The following is a 23,136-nucleotide window of genomic DNA, read 5'->3' as shown; positions in this document are numbered from 1 at the left end:
CGACTCGTCAACCATTGCGGATATCCTATTAAATCCTATTATTTAATATCGTCATGAAACAGGCATGGAAAGCGACTTGGTGTAATTGAGGAGAGAAGTGAACCTATGGTGCACTCCGCCAGTCCAACCCCGTTCTTACCTTGTCTGGCCCACGCACATCCACATACACGGCACCATCGTATGCGCCAAAAGATGCCATAATGGAAAAGTTAACAAAAGGTCGTCGGGCTGTTACTGGCTTGCGCTAAAACGAGGTGGGCGTTTTCCAAGGCAGAGTTTGGGACACTGTGAACAAGACCGTCGTGAACGTCTGAGAAGAACGTCTGTGTGTATCCTGCAGTCCCTACTGGGGGCCAAGTTCGTCGGAGGCGTATTCACAGAGGGTTGCAAGGCATAGTAATAAGCTCGGCGACTTCGTACTACTAATACCGAAGCGCGCGAAAATGACTAGGGAGAATCTCCGACAAGTGCCTTTTACGACAGAGATTACGGATTTGTAGTTCGAAAATGACTAGCGAGACTCTCCCTAGGGGTGCCTGTACGACACGGATGAAAATGACTAGCGAGTCTCTCCCTACGGGTGCTTGTACACAAGGATGAAAATGACTAGCGAACGTAATCGAACGTAATAAAGGCAGGGTAAATGGTTATTGGCCCCCGCCTGCTACTTCTGTATCATTTTTTAATAGTTTGCTTTGCGTCGCACGAGCATAGACTGGTTTTTGCATTTGCTATACAACGACTCGTTGGATGTGCTTACAGTGTGTGATATAAATGGTATCGTGTCAATATTCGCTGGTAAAGTATGTGCAACGCACTTTTCGGCTGGCTATTAAGTGTGTGCCGTCCGTCCAATTTGGACGTTGTGCGTCCAGAGGCGTAAAATTTAGGTTTTTGGTCAATTTGCGGGATGATGACATTTCGCTCGGTTGCGTATGCTTGGTGGTGTTGTCGGTGACGGCACAGTTTGTTTGGATGGTCGCACCAGCATATTCGTGCATGTGTGCTGCAGCAGACATATGAGATGTTGTCGAAAGGCACATGCCATTTGCTGTTACAGGTAACGCGAGATTCTCCGGTCGAAGAAAGACCGTGAAGCAGAAGTCCTGCAATGCAATAGGCAATCGTGCACCACCGCAGTCAAGATTGCATGCCTGTTGAGTTGGCCAGACTCGCAGTTCATTCTTCTCTTGACTGCTGTGCATGCTTATGCAGGTGCGCACCATAACTTCACGAAGTCCTCGTATGTGAAATGCACATCATGCACCAGTGCGTGTGTAAAGTAGCCATACTTGCATGCGTTGACTACCCACCAAACCACATGTAGCAGTGTCGTTATGGCGACTATGCATCAAGTAATCATCACAGAGTCCCAAACCATTCAACGAAGCTTCCGAATGGTGCATATAGGATTGCATTCATGCAACTGCTGTCGCAAGACATGCATGCATACGGCAGCAGCCGCTCACTCAATCATCAACCAATAAGCACTCTACACCGGCAGGAATACATAGCTATTTTTTGGCCCAGCATCATTGCACATGTACGTCTGTCTCAACTGTTAAATCTCTACGCTGTTTGTGACGCATTTGCCGCTGCAGAAGCACCACCAGCACCATTTTGGGATGGTCCACCACCTTTGCCTTGTAGGTTGTCATCGTAGTGGTTAATTTTGCTATTTGTCTTGTGGCCACCGTTGTTGCGCTTCGATGTGAGTGCGGCGATGAGTGTTGAGGCTTGCGCCAGCCTCATGACGTCCAGCTGCTCATCTGTGATTCGTTGACCCGTGTCAGTTTCTTGAGGAGATGGCGTTTCGTGATGGCGTTGCAGCCTGTGCTTTGACGGAGTTTTGTGAAATGAGTGCCGACGCATCCCTCTTGAATAGTGGTTGCTGCGGCAGCTGTACATTGAGCCTTTGCAACTGAGCAAGCTGTGTTGCAGTGGCCTGTTCTCCTGCTGCATGACTGTCCATGAGCTTGCTGGCCTGGCTTTTGGTAAGTTTGTCTATTTCTTCCATGGATGATCCCCGCGAGTGAAGAGCTGCACGCTGCCTGCCTGATGCAGGTTTTTCATTGTATTTGTTCTTGAAGTCTTCATTTTCTGCTGACCTGTTGCTTAGGAGTCTTGAGCATTCTCCGATTGTGGTAGGCCAGTCACATGGCATGATGGACATATCATTAAGGTATGCCTCTTGTTTTGGGGTTCGTTCGTCATCGGGGCGTCAGGTGGCGCGACATTGTGTTGTGATGCTGGTGGGCGACGGTGTGTGAAGACCAAGGCTTTGGTACTGCTGGACGGTTAATCCCATGGCTTGTGCCTGGGACTGATGACTTGCAGCTGCTGTTAAAGGGGTGGCGGTTGATGACATTGCAGGTGGGATGTGGGACAGGTGTCTAAGGTAGAACATAGTTTGTAAGAGGCAGTACGACAGTAGCTGCAATAACATAAGCAGGCTCAGCAGTAGTTTGAAGCATGGTGTTAAAGGGGGTACATAAGCCTTGAACATGTGTGGTGTTAGTTGGATGTCGACAGGCAGTATGTGCAGCTGCTCAATATCCACAACCTGTGACAGCAAAGTTCCTGGGCATGGGAGCAACGACAGCACATTCGCGTTTGGCTTTCAAGGCAGCCAATGGATACCCCTGAACAACCGATACATGCTCATGTTCTTGGCCATGGCTGACGTCATTTGTCTGGATGAAATCATCATGGCCAAGGCCGCCTTCCTGCAGCAGCTGCACCAACGCTGCCTGGATGCTTGCCCTAACGTACCCACCATGCTGCCTTTTGCGGGAAAGATAATCCTGCTTGGCGGTGACAAGCACCAGCTGGCCGCCATGTGTGACAGAACCTGTGACGAAGATGCATGCATACACCAGCCATAATGGTGGGCCATGTGGCACATGTTTCAGGAAATTCAACTTAAGAACAAATCGTTGACAGAATCCCGCAAATCAGGCGTGGATTGACGCACTCAATGTGATCAGGGTGGCGCCTCCAAGCGAGCCCATAATGTAACAAAGCAAAGGCGTAACCCGGGATGCTCAGATGGGCCTTGCGTCGTTACACACAATGGCACTTTTGCAGCGTGTGTGGTCATGCCGTCCCAAAAGTTCGTTGCACCCAGAAAATCATGGCACATTGCTGGCACAAACGAAAAATTCAACAAGTAAAACCAAGACATGGCACATCCACTTTGAGGGACAACTGCAACACATTCCAGCAGCTGACAAGCTTCACAAAGGAAACAGGCGCCCAACGATGTAGCTTACCTCTACAAAGCAATGCAAGGCCAAAGGGTACTCATAGACTAGGGGGGCGGCTTTTCAAAGCCGAAAAAGGGCTCGGCCCTGGTGCAGCCACTTGACCCCCGTTTGATTCGCAGGCCAGTCCGTACGGCATAGGAGTGCAAGCACAAGAACGCCGCCGTTTGTACAGACTTAGGTAGTGAAATCCTCAAACAATAAAGGTCGGCAGACTTGCTACGGCGGCGTAGACCTATCTGGATCGTCGCAAGCATGCAGCCGCCATAGCATAATCGTCATGACATTGGAGCAAGCCTCAACACTCATTGTGAAACGAATGGCGGCAGCAACAATGCAAATGGCTAAGCTAACCACTATGCAACAACGTACAAGACAAGGGTGGCGGACCATTCCAAGATGGAGCTGGTGGTGTTGCTGCAGCGGCAAATGCGCCACAGACAGTGTAAAAATAGAGCAAATGTGACAGAAGTGCATGCACAATGATGCCGGGCCGAAAAGTAGCTTTGTATTGCTGTCAGTGTAGAGTGTCTGACTGTTGCATGTATTGGGGCAGGAATTGCATGCATGCAGTCCATTAATGTAGCAAAAGTATTCGGAAGATTCGTTGAAAAGGTTGGGACTCTGTGATGCGCATATTGGTCTGGTCTGGTGGCGCATATGTGTATATGGGGTTTCCGGGTTCGATTCCTTGTCAGACCTCCGACATTGTTCGGGAGGTTTAGGTTAACTAACGCTGCTGAGGTGTGGAGATGAGGTCTAGTTGATGGACTAAGTTTCGCATGCTGAGATGGTGGTGGTGGCTGATCTGTCTCTACGGATGTTGGGTGACTGGATGAGGAGGGGTCTAGTTGGCAGGACCCAAACCGCCGTCGGCCGTACGGTGTAATCAACTATTCAATATATATAGTCCATGGCCTCCCGGCTTTGACGGACCCCCCCGCACTCGTGCGGTACTTGTAACTTGTATATGTGATGTGTTAATGCATAGTCGCCATGAACAGTCTGCAACAGGTCGTTTGGCGGGCATTCAACTCATGCAAGAGCGGACCCTTCAAGCAACACGCACTAGTGCATGACATGCATTTGACATACGCGAACTTCATGATGAGGTAATGCTGCACACTTGCATAAGCATGCTCAGCAGTCGAGACATGAATGCACTGCGAGTCTGGCCAACTCAACAGGCATGCAATCTTGACTGCGGCGGTGCATGATTGCCGATTGCATTGCAGGACTGGCCAACCTATCATGCAAATGGCAATCGTGCTGTGTGCTTAATGCGTGTCCCCATTCTCACGGACCCATCTCACGCTGCTACGCTGCTGCAATGCAAACTGCAAATTACATGACTACCAAAATGACCATACATGAACTATCCATTACCAAACGTCACATGTAAACTGAATCCTGAAACCATCAAGCATGCGTGATTTTAATGCAAATTTGTGTCGACGAAGGTGGGCTAGTTGCGGTTAGTTAGCCCAGTGTGTAATTGTTTAGCTATACCTAAATGTTTAGCAATGGCCCGTGCCCTCATGGCCACCATGTATTGCATACATGAAATGGGTCAGCTTGTCTTGTCCTTGTTGTTCGGCATGGCCTGTCCGCCAGCCGGCCTGCGCGCCGTCAGCTCGTTGTAGGTGGAGGCTCGCGCTGTCCTAGTTGCTGTATCTCTCTCCCCGATGCTGTTGGTCTTCTTCCATGGTGATCTTATTGCTGGTCGTCTTCTTCTTGATGGTCTTCTTCGTGCCGTGAATCTCGCATTAACTGTAACAGGAAAATGTATGTGTCTTTCAACAACAACTAACGCGTATGCTGCATCATGCACGCACGAATATGCTGGTGCGCCCATCCAAACCAAGTGTGCCCTCACGGACAGCACGACCAAGCATGCACACCCGGGCGAAATGTCATCACCCCGCACAGTACACCAAAACATAAATTGGACTTCCACAAGACTGCTGTGCAGCGCATATAAGAATACCTCACTGACCTCCGCGCTGAAACACGCCTGACATTCGACGAAGAACCACCCATCCTATACACGCACCGCAAACACACAAGTCATAAACAGCCGAATTGCAATACCCAGAGACGCAAGCAAACATACAAAGCCATCTTACAAAAATCTATGAACGCCGCCAACACTTCGTGCGTTCAAATTAGACGGATGGCAATGCAACAACACTCATAACACCGCACACACCAACAGCATAACTTGCAAACATCAGTTGCGCACCAAACAATACCATCCGCCGCGTCAACCAAATGAGTGAACTGCCAAACATGACATCGCTGATACGGACACTTAATGGCCAGCCGAAAAGTGCGTTGCATATACTTTACCAACGTATATTGTAACGATAGCACGATACAGACAACGAAAGCATGTCCAACAGTCGTCGTATAGCAGAAAGTAACAAACCAGTCTGTGCTCGTGCGACGCAAAGCAAATTGATAAAAAAACAATACGGAAGTAGCAGGCGGGGGCCCTGTTGTAAACGGCGAATTGGACCAGACATAAGGGACTGACAAGTAGGGAAACAGTAAACTGTTACATTGGTAGAGTATTAACTCTGTGACCAAAGAAGGTATAAAAATAGAACTAAGACAGAACAGCCATAGCAACTTACTTCAGCAGAGATCAAGAGATGAACTCGTACCACGACAACTACCTTAACAGTATCGCCTCAGGTGTCGACAGGATTGGACGAACTAGCGTAGAACACCTCAGTTTACAACACTCCCACGCGGACAATCCGTCGACAACTAACCCTACTCATAGCCAGCAGTCCAAACAGATCCGTTTACCCAGCAACGCAATCAAATGCAAAGCACGGGTACTCCCACGTTCACTAAAGCCACATAGAGCAACCCAACAGTGTGCTAAGCAAGGTGACGCACTCCCACGGGCGTTTAAACTCCGCACGCGCGCACTCATACTCGGTTTGACAAATCACGCATGGTTCCCATGAAACAACAAGGCGCATTTCACATCGCGTCGCATACCGCGCATTACTGTGCAGTGCCGTACGGCTTCACAACGCACAGCAGGACCAGGACGTTTCCTAGTCGCTCAAATCAGACAACATTCGACATTACGGGTCGAGTTTGCACGAGATACAGCAGTCGGTTGCCAATCATTTACCCAGTATATATCCGGGTGGGAACTCATGCGGCTGCTCGTCCGCCGTACCCAATCGGAGCGCCGTGTTACGTTTCAAAGCCTTACTAGCCTATGCAGGGCTCATGAATGCTCTTAGGGTAGGTTTACTTTTTCGTTAGGGCACAACGTAAAAATCGTAGTGCGTTCCACCTTTCCAGGAAGCGCATTTGGCCTTGGTTCGGAGCTCAGCATAATTGAAGCATGTCCTTCATTTCTGCTCGTGATCATGGCGCGAAGCCAGGATCTGGCGGACCTGCAACAGCTCAGAATGAGGTGGGTGGACGCCTTGGCTTAAATTGTCATTTCCGCTTTATGCGGCAGAATGATCGAGTTCGGGAATTGAAAGGCACTTTGATGATGCAGGCCATTGACCGTCGTGAGCGCCTTCGACGGCTGGCGCTCGAGACCATAGACCTGAGCAGGGATCCCTACTTCATGCGTAATCACTTAGGGCAATATGAATGCCGTTTATGCTTGACGCTCCACACCAACGAGGGAAATTATTTGGCTCACACACAAGTGGGTGTTGCGAGGGTAATTAGTACATGCCTGGGTTTGGCTCTCCGCTGCGATGCGGCTGACAATGTTGCCATCTGCAACAGGGCAAGCGGCATCAGCAGAACCTTGCAAAGCGTGCAGCACGAGAGGCGGCGGAAAAGGCAGCAGTACCGGCGCCTCACAAACGCGCTCCCATCCGGAAAACAGGTGCGCCGCTTGTTTGGTTGCTTTGCAAATTCGGAAGCCGCGGAGAAGTTTCTTGAGCAACGGATGGGGTTTCTTGGGATTGATTGTTGGCATGAAAAGTTCTCTTATCCAGAAGGCTCTATGTACATTGCCGCTACTGGCTGCGTGAGTCGCACTTGGGCCTTGGGGCTTCGTCGCTATAGGGGGGGGGGTCTGTGATCCTGACAACGCTGAAGGTTATGGATTCCAGCATCATCGGGACATTTAGAGGCTCCCTACCGCATTAAGGGAGGGCGCTGTAAGCTAGAAGTATCAACTTGAGTTTCTCATGTCGCGCCAGATACAGGATTCGTTGTGCAGCCAATATCTAGTTGCATGGAAGTCATGTATCCTGCAAGGTACAAAAAGGGTGGGTTCCGCAAGCCGGTTTGGGGGTCCAGTGCAGCCGCGCCTGACGTACTCACCGAGGCGGGCGCTTTTGTCACCGTTTTCATTGTGCTCTATTGCGCACTTCCAAATTAGGTCGACTGTGCTGCAAGGCGTAGCGGCATATCTGTTTAGCTGACTCTTTACCACCCTAATCCGAGACGGGACCCGTCCCTCCTAACGCAAGTCTAACGCAAGCCTAACGCAAGTACCTTGGCTTGTATCTTCGTGCTGCTCTGATGCTACAGTTAAAATCGGGCGACCTGGTTACCGCGTCACTAAACAGTACGATGCCAGTACACAGCAGCGCTCCCTGCTTTTTCAAGTAGGCTTGTTATGGGTAAAGTGCGGGAACAGTCCGCACGGTACATTGGTGGGGGATTGCAGGGCAGAGTGCAATTTGGTGAGCTGGCAAACAGCATGCACCGGCCTGGCTTTGTTAGGCATGATGCTTGATGTACGCAACTGAAACCTTAAAGTTTCAGTTGCCCTTGGCTACAGGGCGCCAGGTCTTCGCCGTTGGATGCAGAGACATGTGTCATGGCGGCAGCACGTGGCCGCCGATATACATCCTTGAGTGTGCGGAAACTCCTGTTCTGCTGATCGCCATTTTACGCCCTTGGTTGAACACACCGTTCATACTGCGTCTGCTTTTAAGGTCGAGTACCCTGAGATTGAGGAGAGCGTGAAGCCGCGGCATCGCTTCATGTCGGCGTACGAGCAGCGTGTGGAGACAGCTGATAAAGCCTTCCAGTATCTGATTTTTGCTGCGGAGCCATACGAAAATATCTCTTTCAAAGTACCCAATTCGGAAGTTGACCGCTCTGATGGCAAGATGTTCACTCATTGGGACCCCGACAACAAGATCTTCTCCCTGCAGTTTTATTTTGCAAGACAACGAGGTGGGTATGGTTGAAAGTTTGCAAATGATCACGTCGTTTGGAGGCTCATAGGACTATGGCTTGTTACCCCTTCCAGATAACGTTAAGCATACTATTAAAGTTTGGCACACGATCAATACGGCTTACATCATGCATGTGCACACTGTTTATGCCCCTCACCGCTGGTTATCAAGGAGCCATTGCAATCGTATGGTGGTGCCTTTCTGACGGGTTTTTATTACCTGCTCTGCTGCAGAACACGGCATGGTATCACAGGTCATGCTATCGCCGCCGCCATCCTCTATGCTGTCCCCTTCCATGCCGCCGCCGGGGATTATGGGACTGCCGCCCATGACATCGCTGCTGCACGGTGCCCCGACTTCACAAGGTGGCCAGCCACACCCGAAAGGACTACCGCAGCCGCCCGTGGGTATGGTGAGACTGAGGCCTGCGACTTATCAGATTTGCTGGTGCCTGCAGTTTTGAGTATCACAGGTCGTGTTGTGCGCGCATCTGTTAACATTGTTACACGTAAGCCCTATGCATGTATGTGTGTACGTGCACGCATACTCGTGACGAAATACTCGCATGATGTGCGTTTGCGCGGTAACAACAAATATTACACAAGGTGGCTGAAAACGAGTGTTCCTATACAGGCGATGTGATGCGTGCCGATGTCCGTCTTAATGCAGGTATTGTCCTCGTCGTCTGGGCTTCCTCCACCGCCCCCCCCGCCGGTCTTCATGTCTCCCCTATCTGGAGGAGGACAGGCCTTCCCTACGTTACCTGCGCCTCCGTCTTCAAGGACATCCATGTGACACAGCTGCGCAAAAGCCAGTTTTATCCCTTATCATTCAGTCCAGGACATGCCTCTGGCTCTACTTCTGACGAACGTTCGACGGCGGAAGGACAAGATGCCGCATGTAGGACGGTGGGCTAGCTCAGCATAAGGAATAAATTTTATTTTCGAGGGGTTACTCGCTGATGAGCAGGCGCTGCAGATCTTTACACTCCTGCGCTCACGCTACCAGAGGATTAGGAAGGAGGCAATGGCTTCTTATCGTGTGTCGCATTTACTACGTTTCTTGAGGGGTGCAAGGGGGATCCGCGCGCACTGTGGCGGCAACTCGACCAGGGGGCGAAACCTGATTGCCCGATACGTGACGTCAACAGCTGGCGCGACTATTTTGATGCACTGTACCATGACGAGATCAACACTTTTAACGAGGTTAGAGCGGATTGCATGATGGACCTCGTCAATGGGTGCTCACTTACAATACCGCGCGGCTGGGCTGGTGAGAGCTGTTAAGCCCGAAATCAGAGAGTCGCTGCTGCTGCGGCCCTCAGTGTCCCGTTTACCTTGGCAGAGGTCATCGTTTCGCTAAAAATGCTGGGCAACAATGAATCCCCAGGACTTGAAAGGGCCCCTGCTGAGTGTTGGAAGTATGCCACCAGGAAGGTGGGAGAAAAGGAAGAGTTGGTGCTTGCACCGTATCTGCTGTGTCTGTTGGAACATATCCGGTCGACTGGGGACTACCCTAGGCAGTTCGAGGTATCAGGGTGGCTTTCGGCCTCGGTGCGGCACCACTCAGAATTTGTTCTTGGTGCGACACCTCACAGACCGTTGCCGTAAGGATTTTGTTAACGTTCTGGGACAAGTGTTGTTTGTATGCCAGATTGATTTTGAGAAAGTGTTTGACCGGCGAATCCAGCTTAACGGAGCAAAAGGAAAGGCGTTTCCCTCCACCCAAGGGGTTAAGCAGGGTTGCCCAATGAGCCCCACGCTCTTCGGTTTTTTTGTTGAGGTTTTTGCAGATTACATTGATGCTCTAGACGACGCGCTTCCTGATGCCATGGCGGCCCCTGACACCCCTAACGTTGAAGGTCGTCGAATGCCCCTAACCCTCTACGTTGATGACCTGAGCCTATTCACGATGTCACTGAGACGGTTGATGAGCTTACGACGGGCACTGCGGGAGTGGTCGGAGGCTTTCGGTCTCACTGTCAACGTGCAAAAGTGTGTGCTGTTGTGTTTTCATCCCAATGGTCAGGTTAGAAGGCAGGTCTATGCTCTCAACGCATATGACCTGGTTGCTGCCTAAACTCGGCGAAGACTGGGCCTCCGGAATTGCATGACGCTAAGTTACCGCCGGGGCCGAGGTAAAGCGCATTATCAACAACTGGTATTGATTTACCACAGACACGGAGCGCTTTGCACCTTGAGGCAAACATGCGAGCGCTCTGCTGAGCGCCTGAACAATTTCCACCGCCCACACCATGTCCAAGGGGTGGTTGAGTGCAGCAGCAGCGGGACACGTGTCAGTCAATTAGTTATAGACAAATAGGCTTAGTGGAGTAAAAATGGACAGGTTGCTATACTGAAGCACACAATTAACTTGATGTCGCAAAACCATGCAATTCTTGATGAGCACCCAACCTGTAACAAAGCAAAGGCGTAACCCGGGATGCTCAGTTGGGCCTTGCGTCGTTACATTGCCCCCCCTTTAGCAATGGACGTCCGCGGCCATTATATCGAGCATTGGAGCCATCCCACCTCACGGATTGTGCGCTGGTTTATCCATTACCCATGATATCGCTTTCTGCGATACCTGCTTGTTGTCAGAATCGAACCACCGACCCGAAGATTTCATCGGAAGTCGTGCGGCCCCGTCTCGATACCATTGTAACAAAGCAAAGGCGTAACCCGGGATGCTCAGTTGGGCTTGCATCGTTACACAACCAGCCTATTTGTAACCCTGACATGAAAACCAACACAAACCTTGACAGGAACTCACTTTCTGGTCTGCTGCTAGGTGATCTGGTCCAGCGCTCGACATCCATTGGTCATGGGGTCCGGAGGTCCGGCTGCTGCTTGAAACAGCTTCAAGACACTGCTCTGCCTCCTCAACACTCAAGAGCTAAAATACATCTGCATTGAAAACAAATAGAAGGACAAAGAACAATAAAACATTACATTAGTTATCATGCTTGTGTGCAGCAGCATCGGACTGCAACCCTTGATGCCGGTGAAGAGCTAGCGTACATGTCAGAATAACAGATAGAAGCAGGTAGCACACGCCCCCGGACTGGGGACGAGCGTACTGCAGGGTCCAGTAACATGAGCTCCGCCGGACCGCCAACGAACGCCAACCGAACGCGCCACGAGGAGGAGGTTAAACATATATTATACATTATATTATACAATATATATTATGTCTCCTTATGGATTTTGTCTTGTGTCATGAGCCGGACGCCTTGCCGAATTCCTCGGCCCGACCCCTTGCACGTCCTCTGAAATCTGAAAGATAACGCATTGAAATATCGACGTTGAAATACGTTTGGTTAAGTTTAAAGGTTGGAAAGTGGTCAAGGCGCGGCCATGTTACCTGCCAAGTAACCGTCTCAAGCCGAAAGCCGAAAGCCAACCAGTTAGCTTTGATAAATAGAAACTAATAACACTACTGATGGGCGACGGGGCAGGTCGATGAGGCCTTCGAAGGCCGCGTTGTCGCGATGCAGTCTCTTGGGGCCGTCGCCCGTCTGGACAGCCCGCCGGAGAGGTGGCCTAACCTTTATGCATGCACGCTGACACGAATAGCGCGGGGCCCGGGGGCGCGGGGCACGGGGCGCCCCCCCTACTTGGGGGGGTAGGACCTCCAGTAGGTGCCCCTGCGCGTCCGTATCCCCGGAATCTCGCCTGCCCCTGCTTTCCCCCATGCGCCGCGCGTACCTACAGCTGCGTTATGATTATATGCATGCATGGGCTGCGGCGAATCGGCGCGCGAAGCCCCGGCGGGACCGAAATGCGACCTTACGTGTTCCTGACCTGCCTAGCATGAGTTGGATCTAGTAGGTGCCCCTGCGCGTCCGTATCCCCGGAATCTCGCCTGCCCCTGCTTTCCCCCATGCGCCGCGCGTACCTACAGCTGCGTTATGATTATATGCATGCATGGGCTGCGGCGAATCGGCGCGCGAAGCCCCGGCGGGACCGAAATGCGACCTTACGTGTTCCTGACCTGCCTAGCATGAGTTGGATCTAGTAGGTGCCCCTGCGCGTCCGTATCCCCGGAATCTCGCCTGCCCCTGCTTTCCCCCATGCGCCGCGCGTACCTACAGCTGCGTTATGATTATATGCATGCATGGGCTGCGGCGAATCGGCGCGCGAAGCCCCGGCGGGACCGAAATGCGACCTTACGTGTTCCTGACCTGCCTAGCATGAGTTGGATCTAGTAGGTGCCCCTGCGCGTCCGTATCCCCGGAATCTCGCCTGCCCCTGCTTTCCCCCATGCGCCGCGCGTACCTACAGCTGCGTTATGATTATATGCATGCATGGGCTGCGGCGAATCGGCGCGTGAAGCCCCGGCGGGACCGAAATACGGATAGGTGTCAGAAACGGTCTTACATAAGTTGAATAAGAATGTCTGTGTTCAGAAAACATACGTTGAATTCAAGCGACATGCGAAACACATCTATTTCATGCAAGGTTCTTCTTCTTCTTCTTCTTTGCTTGCTTAATGCCAACAACAATTTAGTCAACAAGGCCCCCCTGCAAGGTTGTAATCAGCCGCCCTGTGTTCAGAAAACACACGTTGATTTCAAGCGACATGCGAAACACATCTATTTAATGCAAGATTCTTCTTCTTCTTCTTCTTCTTGCTCAATGCCAACAATAATTTAGTAAACAAGGCCCCCCTGCAAGGTTGTAATCAGCCGCCCTTAGGGCCCCCCCCATCCCCCTTCTTCCGCTTCTTGCTGGGTGGCGGGGGCACTTGTGCATCGTATACTCTCTTTGCCACCTCGTATGCATCGAAGTACTTCTTCCGCTCATTGTCTGGCAAGCTGGCCCAAAGCCGCGAGAGTGCCGCCAGCTGCAGCCCCTGCTGTCCTGGAACTGCCCTCATTTCACGGCAGAACTCGGTGAAGGCATTGTTGGGTTTCTTAGGTAGACCTCTATCCTCCACCAGGGGGACCGTACTTGTCCGCAGGGGCGCCCCCGTGGCTGTGAACTGAGGGCCCGGGGGCTGGGCAGCTATGGCCGCCAGAAGTTGACCATCACCACCAGCATTCCCGCGTACCAAAAGCTGCAGGAATTGACCAACTGATAGGTGAGCAGTCCCAGCCATCGCCACACCTGCCATGTGGCTGCCCTGGCTGGCAGGTAACATGGCTGCGCCTTGCCTGCCTCCCAAGCTGACTGGGGACATCACAGCTGCAGTGCCGGACGACATCGGCATCCCAGCTGCACCCACCAAGGCCCCACCGACACCCTGGCTGGCAGGTAACATGGCTGCGCCTTGCCTGCCTCCCAAGCTGACTGGGGACATCACAGCTGCAGTGCCGGACGACATCGGCATCCCAGCTGCACCCACCAAGGCCCCACCGACACCCTGGGGCACTGGCGCAGCACCCTGGCTGGCAGGTAACATGGCCGCGCCTTGCCGGTCTTCCCTGGCAGCCGCAGCATCTGTGGCAGCAGCACGGCGTCGCCGTCCAGACTTCTGCACCGGGGATTGGAACATTGCAGGCCTGTCTGCTCGCACGTAGGTGTCAAATGAGCCGTCCTTCTCCAGCTGGCGCATGTACTCCCGCAATTTGTCGAGGCTTAAGTTGCATAAGTAACATTCAAAGGCTAGGTCCCCGACGGCCGCAAAACACTCTAAATGAATTATACCATCAAAATCTTTACTGCGTCCTCATTGTAAAAATTAGCTGGATCATAGCAAACAGGGCGTCTTCATGGGTTGACTGTGGACATCTCTTGGCGTAGCCGCTCAAACTGTCATTGCATAAATATCTTTATTCCCTTCATAATGCAAAGCAGGATAATTAAAAGTATGTAAAGTTCGTTGTTCTATTTTTTTCTATTTTTGGGTGGTTGCGTCCTGGACTGCGCGCGGTCCAGGACGCGGTCCAGGACGCCGGTACGGCAGTCCGGGGCCCACATGATATCTATTAGGTAACAAAGCTCTGTGACGATGAGTACAGAGTCATGGTGTGGCCGCCGGCAATGTGGACCTGGTCAACACAGTCCCGTGACTCACCCAGCCCGAGCAGCTTGAAAAGGTTGGTCTGCTCCTGTGCCTCCCAACCACATTGGAAGATTTCATCGTCACAATCGTCAGTGAGAGAGCCTAGCAGACTGGACAGGGTGCCCTCAGTGCGCCCTCACAGAGAAGAAGCTTCTTCTCAAACTTCAGCCTTGTGGCAAGCTCCTGTCCTCGCTCACTTCAATGAGGTCTAATGGCATAAACATTTGCAGTCAACGCTTTGTGTTGGCAGCGATATTAGACGGCTTTTGCATGCAAAGTGACCATTTCAGCCGAACTCCTTCGATATGTTCTGAAGGCCCCTCAACCCTTCACTCCGAAATGAGCACGAAATGAGCACGAAACGAACGCCAATGAAGGGAATCCCGGGAATCGAAGGGAAGCCGATTCCCAGAGTGTCATGACCTGGCTCTCCACAGGTCTCTCCTCCTGCTAGCGGTCTCGGCTTTCTCAGGGGTCTGCTTCCCCGGACCAGCATTCCGGGCCTATCCTCGGGTCTCTTTCCCTGCTACCCTCGGTGGGTTGTTCCGTTTGACGCCTCCTGTCACTGTGTGGGCAATATAGGCCCACCCTCGCGTCTTGGATTCTTCCCATAGGGTTTCTCCCCTGGCTCTTGGGTGGCTGTATGCGCCACCACCATTCCTGCCGGGGGCCCTGCTGGCGGGGCTTTTCTGCTGGTCTGTCCTGTCCAGATTGGTTGGAGTGTCCCGTTCACCGTTGACCAGCTCTAGCATTCTTAACGGGGTCTGTCTGAGGCCAACCAGTGGCTCCTGGGGACCTTGGCTTCCTCTACGGTGTCTCGCCAGGATAGTGCCACCGCCAAGTTCCTGGGGTGGTTTTTCCGCCATGGCCGTGGCTGGAACTGGTGGACCTGCATGCCTGATGACATGCTGGTCTATATGTCTGTTTGGTGGCTGCCCTTGCATAGCGGTGGCCCAGTTGGGCCTGCAGCTGTGAAGTCTCACCTGTCCGTTTTAAGCGGCCTTTTTAGCCATGCAGGCCAGGGTGGGCGCTTCAACGTCGCTACTGGGCAAGGCAACCTTTGCGACTGTGTTTGGGTCAAGGATTTCCTCGCTTCCTACCAGAGGTCACAGGTCGCCACGGGTTACATCGAGGTGTCAGCTGTGCCACTGTCGTACAGCAAGTACCAGGCTCTTGTGCTGTATTTGTGGTCCCAGGTGGAGATTGCTGGTGCACCTGGCGGGACTTGCTGTGTGTGCTGCTCGTGTGGCAGACTGCCCAGAGAGGTCACGATAATTGGAAGCTAGGGGTGGGTGACTTCGTCGACCCTTCTCAGCCAGACTGGCTGTACCCTGGCTGTCTGCTACCTCTACTGTGGTTTTGGAGCCCTGTTGGGGGCCCCACCTTATGCTTCCGTCAGCGGCGGACCTGTGTGCCCCTCCTGTGCTGCTGTGCCCCAACAGCGTGGAGCCAGCCTTCTGCATCCCGCGGACGCTCTGTACCTGCTCCTGGGAGTGCCGTCCAGGATACGCTGTTCCGCCCACTGATGGTGGACCAGCAGGGCTTTAGGGGGGAAGCGCTGCAGAACGACACTCTTGCCGCCCAGCTGCGACTACACCTGCGGGCTGCCCAACTGTACACCGGAGAAACTGTGCATAGCTTCCACCGTGGTGCTCTGCAGGCGATAGTGTCGGCCGGTGGGGATGTACCCGCCCTGATTAACTTCAGCCAGCTCCAGACTCTTGCGGTGCTGTAGCGTTACCAGGATCCCAACCGCCATGAGTGCAACGTACAGCCCCGTACCTGAGGTCTCGTTTGTGTCCTTGCGGGTTGGGTAACCATCAGATGGTTCCCCATTTGCTGGGCTTTGCCATCAGGATATGTTTGCCTGCGGTAGGTGGGTGCCTAGGGCAGGTCTTCCCCTCTTTCAGGTCGATAGATGTATGTGGTCCGGTTGGTTCACGTGTGTTGGGGTGGGTGGGGTGTAGTTTGGCTGGCTCCTGGTTGTCTCTACCCGTTACACTAGGAAAAAGATGTTAAATGTGAATGAGTGAGAGATTATGCGTTGCTGCACTCGTTCGCTATGTTGCACTGTCGTACTGCCATTGTTGCGAGCATTTAAGTCTCTGTGAACATCTAGGTGCTTGCCCACCTTCCTGGTGGGCAATCTAAAGGGTAGGACACACGGTCGGGGAGAGCAATTCTTTTGACTGCCCCGGTCGCACAATTCCCGTGCTTCCCTAATTCGACACCCTGAACAGGCCAATTCTGACTGTCCGAATGTCCCTGCCAGGCCAATTCGTGTCCCTGTCAGGCTAATTCTGACTGTCGGAATGTCTCCGCCAGGCTTATTCGTATCCCTGTCAGGCTAAATCTGATTGTCCGAATGTCCCTGCCAGGCCAATTCGTATCCCTGTCAGGCCAACTCAAGGGCCTGTCCCGGCAATCCAACTTGTCCCAGGTGTAGACCCCGTGCCAATTTCAACCCTTCTACCGAGCAATTTAGACCAATTGCAGGGTCTGCCCCGAAACTCTCAGGCAGGCATCCAGAATCGCGGTAGTTGAAGGAACTTACAACTTTATGTGGGCGGCTCGTTGAGCAATGTGCATTGGAGGTCACAGGCAGGAGCTGTTTGCTGCGGGGCACTACAACCATGACTGGCAGCGACGACAGCTGTAACAACGCAGCGGCGACATGGATGTCAGCGAAAGCGAGTTTGGTGAAGGAGGCCATATGGTTCGAAGCGGAGGGGTTGGGAATGTGCGCCTGTTTCTCTCCAGTGAGAGCCCGGAGTGGTTCACCCCACTGAGTATCATAGAGCTGGTGCACGAGGTGTTCACTCCTGGTGGGATCAACCTGGACCCATGCTTGTCCGCGGCTGCTAACACACGTGTTGGGGTGACTGTGTATTACGATATGGTCTCCGATGGTTTGCTGGAGTGCAACACGTGGATGGGTGTTTGATGCGCAACGGAGTACATGGCTGGCCACATTGGCCAAGCAGTACTGCTGCTGAAAGCCGCTGTGGGTTATGCATGGTTTGATGCCATACTGCAGTGGCATGTCTGTTTTCTGCCCAACGTTTGGCGTTTGTGCGTCGACAATCTGGGAGTCACCAGCAGGAGGGAGGACCCCTGACATGGGGAGCGCAGGTAGCCAATCCACACAGAAGTGTCATGGTTTACATGGGCCCAGACGTGCAACGTTTTGTGTCAGTGTTTGATTGCATGGGCAGAATACCAGGGGCAACTTCATGGGCCATGCCCCGCCCAATGGAGAGCTCGATGGATTAAGGCACAGAACGCATGTGGAGCACACATTCTTCTCGACAGATGTCTGCGTTTTCATTTGTTTTCATTGTAGCTCGTGGTACTGGGTTTAGCGGTGTATCGGAGATTTGCAATTGTTTCCACCCGAACCTTTTCATGCATACGAGTATTGTGGGATAAACTGGACAAACTGCCGATGAAGTGTGGTAGGAAAACAGTGGGGCCTCGGCGACTGACTTGACTGGGTATTGCAATTGTGGCCCTGAGTGCTTGCCTCCCTACATTGCCTGAGTACTGTAGCCAGGTGTGCAAGTTTTCCTGCTCCATGTCCTGGGATCGAAACCAATACGCACATGAGGCACTTGTAAGCGGTCCCCTTGCAAAGTTTCCCCGAGCCAATCCTGCCAACTTGACAGCCAATTCGACACCCTGAATACGCTAATTCGATACCCTGCAAGGCCAATTTGACACCCCGAACAGTTCAATTCGATACCCTGTCATTCTAATTCGACACCCTGTTAGGCCAATTCGGCACCCTGCCAGGCCAATTCGACACCCGGACAGGCCAATTCAGGCCCAGCACAGCCCAATTCCGAGGCTCCACAGCGCAATTCGAATACCTCCGGCGAGCCCGCCAGAACAATTCAAGACCTCGACAGACCAATTCTTTTGTCAGGAATAAAATCCAGGCTAATTCTGCGACAGAGCTCTTCCCCAATTCCAGCCCGGATCCTACCCTCCTGGCAATCCAACATTCCTATGGGTAAGCGCCATCGGTCTGTCTTGTAATCTCCGCTTCAGCAATGCTACCTAAAAGGCTGAAATGAATGTGCAATTTGCCGCTCATGAAAGTCACCAATTTGCCGCCTAATCAGTGACGCCGATTTCCCCCGATACTGAACATGGCTGCTATCCCTTCAGCATGATATACGCATTCCCACCAGGACCCATCGGCGAGATGCCATCGGCGAGATGCCATAAGAGACCCTCAATAGACCCTTATATGCATTGGCCAGCGGCTAGGAAATTTCCTTCATTTCTATGGAAAAGCTAGGAAATTTCCTTAATTTTGGCCCACTTTACACAACTTTCATCAGATGTACGGATTGTAAGCAATTGCTCCAGTGTTCGGGCCGAAACGGAAACCTGCCGAAACGGAAACCTGCCGAAACTAGTTTCGGTGATTCCGGCGAAGAGGTCCTGGTTCTGCGGAAATGCCGAAACTAGTTTCGGCCCCTTTCGGCTAGCGCCGTACGGCGGAACCTACTTTGAATAGTTTCAAAGTGTAGGCGCGTTGTGCAAGGCTGCGAAACTCTGCGAATGTTGAGTTTATCTTATCAATGTCTCAGACAACTTCCGTTGTCAGTGCAGACACAGATTCGGTCAAAAACAAGGGCGGAAGGACCGCTGATCAGACCGTTTGGGCTCATTTTGAGAAGAAAAAATATAATGCAAAATGTAAGAACTGGACTATCATCTGCAAGTACTGCCGGACCGAGTCCAAGCAAGGGCGCCTTCAGGAGATGCGCGTCCATATCGCGCAAAAGTGCCCCCGGAGTGCCTTCGGACACACATGAGCAGGTCCCATGAGGCGCAAAGGCACATAGGGCCCACGAACAACGTTTGCATACCATGGACGTCATAAAATACAGCATTTTCAGGGTTTCGGCAGGTTCCGGCAGGTTCCGGCAGGTTTCGCAGAAGGGTCCAAAAAACGGAAACTATTTCGGCATTGGCAGTAAGGTTTCGGCCCGTACACTGAATTGCTCACTTTGAAGTTACGTTAGCCCTCGAGCACAATAGTACTATTGCCCAGCACGTTTCCGCTCGCATTCCTTGACTCGATAGGCGCGATTTAGGAATGGCGGATGATCAGTCGCCCCTGTCCATGCAGCAACGCACCGACATAATTTCCGAAACAATTGTTTTCTGCAGAGAATTATAATTTGCGGTAACTACATATGAGTATTGTGTAACCCGCCGAACGCTCCTGGCTTGCTTCGTTTGCCAAACGTGCTGTTCACGGATGACCGGCCCTATGGCCCAAAGGCCGCGTCATAGAATTGCAAGAATACGGCCCGCCGACAGGCCCGAATGCACTGCAATTTCACAATATTATATTAGAATTATAAACCTTCCAAAAAGATGGGGGCCCTTGTGAAGCAGCTGCCCGCGTTTCCAAAGCACGTATGGTGATGTGGAAGGTGCGGAAGTACGTCGGTGAAATATAATGTGGTAGGACTGGAGAGAATAGTGTAGCAGTATAATGTATTGTGAGTGTAGCTGAAGCTTTCATCGTGGGCGCGTCTCGTTGCAAGCTAAGCAACGCGTATACATGACGTGTAGCATCAGTCCTCAGTTCACTTCTTGTAACGAACATCAGCATAGGTCCTAGCCCTCTCACTTGGAGGGATATATGCAAACAAACATCCTGATAGGTAAACTCGCATGCTACCGAGCATTCAACCGAGCACATGCATGCTTAGTTGAATGGTGAGATGCGACCCCCCTTCATTTCGTGCTCGGCAAGCCTGCCACCGCGTACCGGATATGCTGGCGATGTTACAGAGACGCTGCACCTTGGTTTCTGTGTGCAATGCATACGATGCTCGACTACACGTGCCCAACTGAAGACACACCGGTGGTTGTGCAGCAGCTCTTGAGGCTTTGTTGGCTGAAATCCATCCTGAGACGCTGCACCTCGGTACCTGTGCGCAATGCGTACGCTGCTCGCCCGCGCCATCCAAAACTACATGTTCCCATCTGAAGACAATGCTGGTGGTTCTTAAACAGAATTTGAGCTTGCTGCTGGCTCAAGTCCTTCCGTAGTAGCTGCAACACGGCTAACGCAGGCACGGCCGAATGCGCTGCGAAAAGCTGTTCCAAGCCCTCAGCGGCATCCATTTTACTTGCAAGGTTCTGAACGACTTTCGCGATTCTTCTCTTTACCTAATTCTGCGTTGTTATTATTTATTTCGTAAGAGTGTAACTTGAGTTTAGTCGGAACAATGTGCATTATGCGCTGCGCTACCGAAAGCAGGCGCCTTATGGCTGATTCTTCGCCGACCGCTTCATCTTCCGCGGCAGTTTCACGAGCCCAGAGTTGCAAGCTACGACGTTGGCTTTCGGTGCTTTTATTTACTGCAAAGCATCCACGCAATAGTCCAGCGTGCGGCTATGGCCAACATGCCCACCTGCGCAACGCGCTGGCGCACCTGGTCCTCATCCGCCAAGAAAAATTATATACACTTGTACAGGCGCATTTTGCGAATCGCACGCGCGCATCTGCGCGGCAAAATTCGCTCCTGACTTTTTTGGGACGATGTACGAACTGTTTATTCGCGAAGTACGACCGGACACATTTGTGCGAGAGGCTGCTTAACCATGCTAACAGATTTCCAAAATACTACAGGTGGACTCGCCTAATTCCGAACACTAACACTCGAAACGCGATAGAAAACGCACCACTTGCTCTTACAAGGTCGTGTTTGTTGCAGTAGGACCGCCTCGTAGTACACTTCAAGGTGTCCAAGTCCCGTACCGCGTTATGCATTAATGCCCGTCGTGTAGCACTCACTTCGCAGACCTATACAAAAATGCCTCTCTCAGAAAACCGGGGTAATTCCGAACACCTGCAAAGTGACCCAAACCTGCTTGTTCCGACCCGCAACGACGTTCCACAAGAACCGAAAAACTTCAAAATTATTACTGGAGTTAATAGCCACCCAATGCGACCAGTAGAATCTACATGCTTGGGTCCGCTGAGGTCTTCATGCATGCATCCTGCAAGTACCACCTGGTAAGGGTCAAACTAAGCACAGCTGCTTCATTCCTAATTATTCTCCTGGTCGTACTCCTGCCACCGCTTTGTAGGGCGCCTGGCACGCTTGCCACGGAGCACCGGGACTGGGCTGGCCGGCTGGGATGCACGCTCTCCACGGGTGTGCCCCCTGTCGCGCCCCCGGCCGCGTCCCCGGCCCCGAACACCCCCGCTACCCGCGCTTGTTTTTGCCCATTTTGGCCGTCTGAAAATCTCTAAAACATATGCATAAACAAAGAACAGCTGTTGGATGTTGAAGAAAGGGGTGTTGCGTCTGTTTCTAGTCGCCGTGCCGGCCTTCGCAAGGTTCCGCGAAACTTGACGACGGACGAGCGAAATCTAATCAGATCTAATAAATAGAGCTGATCACAGGCCTCTCTGGATACTTTTAATATATATCAATATGCTCTGATGGCTCTTTGGTACTTCTGTCGCCTTGTGGTATTCGTGCCTCGTGAATCAGGGTCTCCATGCAAGATTGGGCACCGGAACCACAGCGACCTGAAACTAACGGTCCGCCGGCCATAGAACACTTCAAAAATCATATACTTTAAGAATATAAGCGCGCGATCGCTATCTCTTTCGTTATGCGCTCAAAGTAGCCCTGTTCGGAATTACCCCCTGTTCGGAATTAGGCGAGTCCACCTGTAAACCATCAAGGAAATCGCCTCCTGCTAGTAAGTGGCAATACAAGGCAAATAGGGCCGGTCATCCGTGAACAACACCTTGAGACACGCCCTACATTTATAGCAATTTATGTGTACAATATGGCGTATTGTTGTTTGTTACACGGTCGTGGGTGCGTTCCCCGTACCTGCAAACCACCCTAATATGAGCCGAGGGCTCAAGGGCTGCCAGATTGCCTAAAAGCACCATCCTACCTAGCACTTCAAATCAAAGCAAGATACTAACGACCAAAGGGAACGATAGAGTTGCGTTGGGACCATATACGTTCCAGGCTTGCCAGGCATGCAGGTTCCCACCAGAGGTCGGCAAATCCGGTGGGTCCTGCGGGTCCGTAACACAGTACCCGCAGCCGAAATTCGGCTTAAGGCCCCGGCTGCGGGACCCAAATGACCAAAATTCGACCGAAAGACGTGATTGAAGCCTCTATTGCGGCCCGTAGGGCCGCGCGCTGGACTCGAACTCTGTGTTTGACTTTGTAAAAGAATGTCACGACCACCTCTACACAATTCGGTGACGGTTATCACTGATACATTATTACATTTCTAGCGTCTGTACCGATGACTTGCAGCTGCCGCAGCACTTGACTTGGTCAATTGTGGACTTTGGCATACCAGATATTGGTCCCATGTGGCCTATCCTATACATAATCTTCATCATATTGCTTGTATTTTTAACTGCTGACCGCGGCATCTCGCCGGGGAACGAAGGAAACGCGTGCAGAAATTTCCAGCGGTCGACAACGCACGTTGGCCGGCACGCTGACCGGTCGTAAAGCCACTGCTGATCCCCCAGCAACATATATTGAGGCGGAAGAGCCGTTACTTGGGCCATCGGGCAGCGCCGGTGAAGCTCTCCAGGTCTACTTTTCCCAGCACCACCACCTCCCACCTCCGGAAACGCCAGCACCGTGGCCCTTCCTCCACAGAAG

General features: G+C 52.2%; 3 protein-coding genes across 3 annotated transcripts in view; 2 read left to right on the top strand and 1 right to left on the bottom strand.

Annotated features, from left to right (window-relative positions):
- Positions 1-1,255: 1,255 nt before the first annotated feature.
- VOLCADRAFT_106398 (uncharacterized protein) lies at positions 1,256-2,429 on the bottom strand. Its single transcript, XM_002954423.1, has one exon. The coding sequence runs from the start codon at positions 1,960-1,962 to the stop codon at positions 1,570-1,572; it is 393 nt and encodes a 130-aa protein (XP_002954469.1). The 5' UTR covers positions 1,963-2,429; the 3' UTR covers positions 1,256-1,569.
- A 108-nt stretch (positions 2,430-2,537) lies between these two features.
- On the top strand, positions 2,538-2,885 carry VOLCADRAFT_95307 (uncharacterized protein; the record flags this gene model as incomplete). The annotated part of the gene is made up of 1 exon (XM_002954480.1): positions 2,538-2,885. One exon carries the CDS (start codon positions 2,538-2,540, stop codon positions 2,883-2,885), a length of 348 nt encoding a protein of 115 aa, XP_002954526.1.
- A 3,494-nt stretch (positions 2,886-6,379) lies between these two features.
- spl2 (splicing factor 3a, subunit 2) overlaps positions 6,380-23,136 on the top strand; it is a gene marked incomplete at its 3' end in the record, with an annotated part of 46,504 nt that continues 29,747 nt past the window's right edge. The window contains exons 1-5 of the mRNA XM_002954479.1: positions 6,380-6,705; positions 6,796-6,951; positions 7,035-7,137; positions 7,791-7,867; positions 8,201-8,448. Coding sequence (XP_002954525.1) covers positions 6,634-6,705; positions 6,796-6,951; positions 7,035-7,137; positions 7,791-7,867; positions 8,201-8,448 — 656 coding nt within the window. The 5' untranslated portion in view covers positions 6,380-6,633. The remainder of the gene's footprint in view (positions 6,706-6,795; positions 6,952-7,034; positions 7,138-7,790; positions 7,868-8,200; positions 8,449-23,136) is intronic.

This window comes from Volvox carteri (genome assembly GCF_000143455.1).
Source record: "Volvox carteri f. nagariensis unplaced genomic scaffold VOLCAscaffold_43, whole genome shotgun sequence".
Classification (NCBI taxonomy): Eukaryota; Viridiplantae; Chlorophyta; class Chlorophyceae; order Chlamydomonadales; family Volvocaceae; genus Volvox; species Volvox carteri.
This window is presented reverse-complemented; position numbering and strand designations above follow the sequence as displayed.

What these genes read in the sequence shown, in the direction of transcription:
- VOLCADRAFT_106398 (XM_002954423.1), bottom strand. Translation starts at nt 1,962, where the DNA reads ATGCAGCAGGAGAACAGGCCACTGCAACACAGCTTGCTCAGTTGCAAA.